The 8,983-nt window shown below is 37.7% G+C and overlaps 1 protein-coding gene across 1 annotated transcript; it reads right to left on the reverse strand.

The window, feature by feature from the left end:
- Positions 1-693: 693 nt before the first annotated feature.
- On the reverse strand, positions 694-1,101 carry LOC149408172 (uncharacterized). The gene has a single exon (XM_089624253.1). The coding sequence runs from the start codon at positions 1,099-1,101 to the stop codon at positions 694-696; it is 408 nt and encodes a 135-aa protein (XP_089480379.1).
- Between the last annotated feature and the right edge of the window lie 7,882 nt (positions 1,102-8,983).

Here is an 8,983-nt window from a genome sequence, read left to right on the forward strand (position 1 = left end):
CCGAAAAATCAATTTGATCCAAAATTCCTTCGGAAACAAGCCTTTCAATTCTATTTCTAGAAATGTGACCTAATCGCTTGTGCCATAAAGAACTTGAATTCTCATTGCTTAATTTACGCTTAATACCACGTGATTCCACATTCAAGGTTTCATTATAAGAAGCAACAGTTTCAAGCATATAAAGATTTTCATAAATAAGAAGTGAACCAGTCCCAACAACTTTAAAATTAATAGATAAACTGAACACACTGTCTTGAAATGACAACAATATCCTAATTTGTCCAAATAAGAAACAGAAACTAAATTCCGTCTAAACGACTGTACAACAAAAGTATCTATTAAATCCAAGTAATAAACAATACTTAATAATAATCTAAAATGTCCAATTGCTTCCACATCTACCGACTTGCCATCATCAACATAGATGCGTCTCTCGACATCATTTGGCCTTCGGTAGCTCAGGCAACCCTGCATTGAAACACTTATGTTAGAAGTAGCACCAGAATCTAACCACCAAGTGTTTCTAGGTACTGAAGCTAAATTAACCTCAGAACAGACTAAAGCAAGAAATGTACCTTTCTTCTTATGCCATATGCGATACTTAGGACATTCCTTCTTCTCGTGTCCATGCTTCTTGCAAAAGAAACAACCCCCTGGAAGCTCCTCTTTGGCTTGTTTCTTTAGAGCTGGACCTTAATCTTTAGCAGCCTCATTTTTCCTCTTGAGATTCTTACTTTTAGAGGTACTTGTCAAATGAGCACTTTCAGTCTTATCTTGCTTCAATTTTTCCTCCTCTTGAACACAAAATAAAATGAGCTCGTTAAGAGACCATTTCTCTTTCTGGCAGTTATAACTGACCTGAAATTGACTGAATTTAGGAGGGAGAAATATAAGGACCAAATGGACAAGCAAGTCATCTGATAACTCAAGTTTGAGTCCTTTCAGCTTTGAAGCAATATGAGACATTTCCATAATGTACTCCCTTATGTTTTCATTGCCATTGAACTTCATTGAAATAAGCTTCTCTAAAAGAGTGCTCGTTTCAGCCTTATCGCTCTTTTTCAAAGCGCTTTTCGATTTCGGCAGGAAAATCTTTGGCATCGGTGATCTGTTCAGACACCGCACCCCTAAAAGCTTCAGGTATGCCACGCTTGATGATCATATGACTCATTCAGTTAGAACGGTCTCACTTCTCATAGATCCGCCTATCATCGGCGGAACTAGCATCCGTAAGAGAAGCCGGCTTATCCATTCTAAGCGATAAGCATGATCCATGCAGCCAAGAACAATCATCATGTTCTCCTTCCAATCCTTAAAGTTGTTACAATTAAGGACCGGAACCGAATTGAGATTAGCAGATACAATAGCAACAGCTGAAATAGAACAATACAATCACATAAACATATATACACATAAATTTAACCTTAATAATAAAATTCAAGTAATGGTAAATCTCATTTCAAGATACCTAATGCAACATCAATATCAAGTCTTTGGACAATAATATTAACTGATAACGGTATTCTTGTTGTAATTATCAAACTCTAACAATAAGGCTCATAAATAATTAATCTATCTTTGGATCGATCAATTAATCACAAGTAAAACTTTACTATTGTTACATGTTTATCATCATAAATATGTATATGTAATTGGGCCAGTCACTAATCTTCATTTGGGCCGACTAGTATCCGCATAAATTAACAAATACTCAACATCTAAAATTCTTCATAAATAATCTACACAAGAGAGGTCACTTTGGTGACATTTTTGTTTTAATTATTTATTAGGAATAATGGACAAATATTTATATATACCATTAATTTGAAATAATTAAAACTGAAAATTTTATAGAAAACAATATATGCACTGACTGACTCCTTTAATCTCTGCATACATATATTTTCTTCTAAGTTCATATATAAACTATATATACTGATATAGAGATATGCCAACTAATGATATGTACGACAAAACCAATAAAAAAAACATTATACCACATACAGTTGAATTTATATATGGTTCTATATAAAAAAGGTAGGGACTTATAATTAACGAATAGATTCTGTATACTTGACTTTGAACGAACAGAATCGCAATGCATTGCAAGTGCACATGTAACCAAACCGAATTCACTGCGATAATCACAAAAAACCACTAATTCCATATGCGATAATAAAAAAAAAATAAACGCAAATCATTGTACTTTTGTTTTCAACCAAAAACTCAAAACAAAAGTGCGAAACAGATATCGCAAATCATAGAATCAATTGTCAAAAGCAAAGAAAGATTCCATTTAAGTATTCATATGATCATACCGATCCACATGAAAAGAAACTACATCACTAATTTGGTCAACGAACGATAATCAAATTCTCAAGAATGAATTAGGCATGGCTCTGATACCAATTGTTAGGATTTTAAATCCCTAATTTAATCCTAATTCAATTCAATAGAACCAAAACTAAAGATCTTAATAGCGGAAGCGTACCTGAATCCATGGATTGCAAACACAAAAAGTTCGATGGTTTTTTTATTGCAGTTTGCCTGAGTCTGGAGAATTCTTGTTGATGGGGATACAAGAAAAATATGGTACGTACAGCAATAAGGGACCTACCCTGTTATTAATAACTATCAGGCAGTTACTAATAACTATTGCTTATTTCTAATTTGACCCCTCATCAAATTAGATTAGCACTTATGGTAGCCACATAATAACTTCATGACAAATATGTCTTTAAGTCACAAATTTTATTCTAAATTAGACCACATCAATTTTGACTTAATTAATAATGATCTAATATATTTATTTAATGACATTAGTAGTCCCAAAATATTCTAACATAGATTTCATTTATTTTCAATATCAAACTAGTTCTTCTAAGAATTTCTTTTCGTGCGGCTACATTTTCTTTTGACACAAATCTTCAATACCAAGTATATTCTAACCACATCCAAGGAATCCTTTTACCGGTTGTGAAGACGAAAAACTGTAGATCGGTGTTTTGTTTTTTGAGGTTTAGGTTGAGTGCTGAAACCTATGGTTTATATGAGGTCTGGGGTTTAATTTCTTACTACATCTATGAACTCACAAGCATTAGCAACTACAGTTTTTCACGTACTAATATATATATATATATATATATATATATATATATATATATATATGAACTCATGGATTGAAAAAGGCACTAGCAATTTCAAAAAAAAAAAAAATCAAGCTAATATATAGCCTTAGAGAATAAGTCACAATCTCTTCTAGTATTTTAGCATTGTGCGTTGTTGGTCCAAACTCTCATCAACCTCTTTAGTATCTTGCTTGAGATTGTAAGAAGTGCAGCTTAGCCACACTTGGTTAAAAAAGCGAGACCTTCTTATCGGTATCTTCCCTTCTTATCCAAAACTCTAGTTCACCCTGCTCAATTTGAGGTGTACCAGCTTCTACGATTTTCCACGCCCAAAATATAAGTTCTTTTTACCTTGAACCCATCTTTGTTACCCTTCAAAACAACGTCAAGATAGCGATACAATTTCTTTCTCCAAACTGAACAAATAATGATCAAAAAGAGTATGTGCTCCCTCCATTTAATACTATAAGCAGGTTACAAAGAGTGTTTTTCTAGTTGACATTCAGATGCACATGAATATCATCTGAACTCTCTTGGATCAGCTTTAGAACCATGGCCCAAAAATTTAAGGAGAAAATATAAATGATATCATCTGTGTTTAATCTAAATGACAAATATGCGACATATCCTTTCAGTTTTCAAAAATATCAGACATCTCATTTCAGTTAAATATAAATGATGAATATCTCTCATAAAACTATGTTATATTGCAAATACCACTCTTTTCGTTTATTTTTTATAAAAATAAAATTTGAACTCACCAAAATAACTTTAATAAAATAAATATTTATTTACATTTTTTCTAAAATTCAACCTCTTTTTAAACAAAAATCCTTAACTTTTTGTAAAGAAAGATATTGATTTAATTTTTTTTACATATAAGATTAAAAATAAAATTTATTTCACTAAGGAAATTTTGAGAATTTTTTTTTCGAAAAATGGTATGAAGTAGCCAATTCAAACTATGATTTTTGCAAAATAACCATAGTTTCATTAGGTATAGCAAAATAGCCAATTGAGAGTACTATGACTTTTAATCATGCCTCGATTAATTTTAATCCAGTCTTCATAAAACTTACATTATGTCTTTATAGTTTGTTGGAATAAAATTTAATCTAGCCTAGATTAGTCTTATTTGGGCTAGTTTGCTTATAGTTGACAAACTATTGCTATTTTGCAAAAGCTTAGGTCATGTTTGGTTGCTCATCCGGAAAGTGTTTTTTAGTTTTTGTTTTTGCTTTTTGTTTTACAAAAAAGTAAAACGTGTTTGTTTTTCAATTGAAAAAAATTTTTTGAAAAATTTTCAAGTTGTATTTTAATTTTGTGAAGGATTTTCAAAAACAACTTTGAGGTGTTTTTGCTTTTTTTTCACTCACGTTTCTCTCTCTCTCTCTCCAACTCGCCATCTCTCTCTCTCCAACTCGTCATCTCTCTCTCTCTCTCTCTTGGCGGCGGCGGTGAAGGCGCTCCTGGCGGCGGCGAAGCGGTTCACGGCGGGGCCGCCGCAGCTCCTCGGCCGGGCCGACCGACTCGACGAGGCCGCGAGGGTCGTGGACGAGATGCGGACCGCGCGCGCGCTCCGGCAAGGAGAACGCCGCCGCGAGCTCACCCAAGGCCACCGGAAATCAAGAGAGAGCGCGCCGATGAGGTCCGTTCCATAGCAAGTGAGGTGAGATATTCTCCTTCATTTCTCTTCTTTCTCGCACGCGCGCTCCAACACCGAGCTCCCCCGCGCGTTTTGGTTGAGGAGACTTGGACCGCCGCGAGCCGCCGTGGCCGCCGACCGGGAAAGGAACGCCGGGAAAGAAAGAGAAACCACCGAGGAGGCCGAATCTCACAGGAATTGGGTGAGAATTTCTCAAACCCGAAATGGATTTTTGAATCTAGGGTTCATGAAGTGTTGGATTTTGGGGTTTTGCTTTGATGATGGATTTCAGAGAAATTATTGTGTTTAATCGTTTATTAGACTCGGTTGATTATGTGTATGCTGTGGATTTGATGTTTGAATAAGGATTTCTTGGATTGAATTTTTTTGTTCGAATCTGAGAATAAACGGACGTATCCGGTCTTCTGTGTTGTGAAACGAATTATGTTGATATTTTTCTTGGATAGTAGACGTTATGAGCTTTCTAAAATGACCAAGAATGTGTAAATCCATTGAGTATTGATTTAGTTATGAATTTTTGAAGTTGTGTGTTTAAAGCTGTGAACTGTGAATTTCCTGAGCAGCGACCCGAAATTGCGGACAGTTTTTCAAATAGCTATGGTGCTTGAAATTGGTCGTAAAATAGGTCGTTAGAAAGCTACGGATGTTAGTTCCGTTATGGTTTTGGAATCGTTGGTTTTCGTTTTGTGTAGCTAAAGTTATGATACGTTTTCCAGCTGCTACTCGGGTTTGATTCTCGTTATGGCTGATTTGACGAGTATAAACTCGTGTTGGTTTGAACGGGATTTATGAACCGATATTGTTATGTGATGATATGAATTTGAAGTTGGGCTGTGGAGTCGATATTTTTATCGATGACGAATCGAAGATTAACGAGACATTTCGGGCTTTTAATCGCGGCCGAAAATTTTGTGACCAGGAGAACGTCGAGTGGATACGGCGTTTCGGCTTTGGCTCGGAGGCTCGCGAGTGTCCGTTAGGATTTTATGAATTTTTTTTGTTGTGATGTGTTATCACGGGTTTTAAATAATTTTGTATACGAATCGTTTTGAGTTAACGTTTGGTATCTCGGTTACTCGAGCGTCGCGATAAGAAATTTGACTATGTTTTCCTTGAGATTCGGAGAAGAAAAGAAACGATCTTTATCATAGTTTCTCGTTCGAGTTTACACTTTCTCGTATCGTTTGAAGTTTTGTCTGAGAACTTGGATTCCTTACAGTGGATATGTCTTTGGGTCCTACGATTATTAAATCTAAACAATAATGTCATATTCATATTTATGATGACAAAAAAAATTTTGTATTCAATCTAAACAATAATGTCATATTTATATTTTGTGTAGTTAAACTTATGTTTAAAAAAAAAATTTGAGTTAAGAAATTGTTTCCATGTACCAAACAGTTTTCACTTTTCATTTTTTTCAAAAAAAAAAAGTGAAAAGTGTACCAAACAGTTTTTCCAGTTTTTTCAATTTCTCAAAAACAAAAATGAAAACTGTACCAAACAGCTTTTTGAAAACAACTACAAAACAGTTTTTCAATACAACTACAAAAATTAGAAAACAGAAAACAAAAACAGTTTGAGTTAACTACCAAACACTACCTTAAGTTCTATTGGGCTATGTAGCCGCTTGACCCTTTTTTTTAAAGTAACCAAAGAGGGTCGCTGAGCTCGTGTGGTGTGGTGATCTGGTTTGCCTTTTTTTTTTTAATAATTCCTAGACGGCCGTTTGAGAAAACTATGTGCTCAAGGGTATTATTATCAAATTGCACATGATTTTTAAATTTAATACACTTATTGTGGGGGCTAAAAATCAATTTTCTAAAATATAATTTTAGTTGGTCTTTAGTTCAACCATAGCCCAACAACCGACCCAGTCCGACTCTCGATGACTTATCCAAGCCCAGATCGACTCTTAAAGGTTGGTCCAAGCCCAATCAGCAATCCAGTTCGCCAAAGGAAGGACAAGTCGACCATGTTGACCCAGTCGAAGGAACCAGTCTTGGTCAGATAGAAGACCACGCCGCGAAGACCGGATCTGAGATAACTTCGACCAGTGACGTGGCAGAACCGAGCTGATTAACACGTGTCCTCTCCGACGAATTCTCCTTTGCTATAAATAGAAGCCGACATGCTGATTTTCGCACACACAAGCCTACGCAATTACTTTGAATTTTTCTCTACTGTTTATTTTCTTGTTGTTGAGCTCGCCTGCTAGAGTTCGTCACTTCGTCCATTTGTAATACATTCGATCATCAATAAAGATATTGTTATTCTTTTGTTTGCCCTTATTCATTCCTTCTAATTTAAATATTTGTTTCTTATACGAAGTCTTTTGAGACCCATATTTAAATAAATCAAATATATACCATATTATAATTTGTGATTATTGACGATCCCGAAATCGACATCAACAATTTGGTGTCGTCTGTGGAAAAATTCAAAAAGACCAACATCGAAAAAAATAACTTTCCCAGAAAAGAGATACCATGTCTTCTACTCTGACTCATTATGAATCAAGAGAGGAAATCCCTCGAGGATCAGAGCAATCCTGGATAAGCTGAACAAAAAAATAGAAATACAGGAAGAAACCAACCGAATTCTTAATGCTCGGTTGGATTCCCGCTCGACCCCTCAGAATACTCAGAGTCCCTAGGTGTGGGTCCGACGAAATGACCGCCTCAGAATATACTCGGAACACCACGTCATCCACCCAAACGAGCCAGGCTCTCCCTCCTGGCGTTCGCATGGAGTTCACCGGGATCTAGGTCTCCCAAGGCTAGATCAATCCCCTGGTCCGAGCTCCCAGCTCGGAGGGACTGCAGAAGAGACCACCACAGGAGCTACGATTGATCCGGCCGGACTGCCCCCGCCCCCGCCGGTAGGAGCACCCCCTGAATCTTTCCCAGCGAGTTTCGGACCTCACCCTTCGGCGACCTCCCAAATGTTCACCGCACAATATTTTGGCGGGAAGAACCAAACCCAGCACAATCCGACCGAAGTCACTACAGTCACACCACTGCGCACGGGACTTCGCCCATCTCATGGGGGCGAACCCATCATGACTGAGTTCAAAAAATTCAAAACGTCAGTGACGACCGAGTTGAGAGCAATCCACTCAAAATTTCACAGTGCGACTAGCTCGACCCCCAAAATAGACCGACTCGTTGCAGAAACGAGAATGACTCCTTTTGCTAAAAACTTCACCGACGTTTTCATTGGAGATGCCGGGAAGGTTCGCCTTCCTCGATACAATGGGACCTCGAACCCGAAGGCTTATATCATGTCCTTCAAAATTGCGATGGGATGGGCCATGCTGACAGAGAGAGAACAAGAGGTGGGGTACTGCTAATTGTTCGCCGAAAACTTGTGTGAAACTGCCTTGGAATGGTTTTCCATACTCGAGCCTAACTCTATCGATAATTTTGCAAAACTATCGGCAGCATTCCTAAAACATTATTCGATGTTTGTAGAGGACGAACTCACAATAGCAGATCTATGAGGGGGTCCAACAGAAAGAGAACGAATCCCTAAAGGACTACATGGTCCGTTACAAGGACGTACTCTCAAAATCTCTAACGTTGATCCCAAATCTGCCATAACCTCTCTGAGGAACGGTCTTTGGTATGAATCGAGATTAAAACTAGAGATGACTATTAACCGCCCCCTTACATTGGAAGACGCGATCCACAAGGCCGGAAACTATGCTAAGGCTAAGGAAGAATTCACTTCCTTAGCAAAGTAGCGTACGGCAGAAAAGAAACCACACGAAAACACATGGGTGCGGCCTGTTAGCGCTGGGAGCAACCCCCGAAGGGCCAACACCCAGGAGGCTAGGCCACAAGTCAAAGAGCAACACGCCCCTCCGGATTTTGCTTTCAACATATGAGATGAAAGTAAGGAAGGAGGTCCCCGAGCGAAAAAAATGGACTAGGGACCCGAACGCGTTCTGCGATTTCCATCAGACCAACGACCACGCCACGATAAATTGTGAAACTATGCGCAAAGTCTTGGCTGAAAAATATGCAAAGGGAGATTTGAAGAATATCGATTTGGGTTCCTAGCCCAAAAAGAAGGTATTCAACAACAACCAAGGGAGGGCTAACCCCTCACCTAAGAGGTTTAGGCCCACCGATGAAGGGGAACCTGATTATCGCCGACCACAACAAAACATCGAGTGGACTTCATA

The sequence above is a fragment of the Urtica dioica genome, chromosome 1, assembly GCF_054948205.1.
Source record: "Urtica dioica subsp. dioica isolate 48M chromosome 1, U.dioica_male_clone48M_v1_H2, whole genome shotgun sequence".
NCBI classification, from domain to species: Eukaryota; Viridiplantae; Streptophyta; class Magnoliopsida; order Rosales; family Urticaceae; genus Urtica; species Urtica dioica.

Excerpts from the sequence above, each read along its gene's own strand:
- LOC149408172 (XM_089624253.1), bottom strand. The coding sequence starts at position 1,101 with ATGCCAAAGATTTTCCTGCCGAAATCGAAAAGCGCTTTGAAAAAGAGC.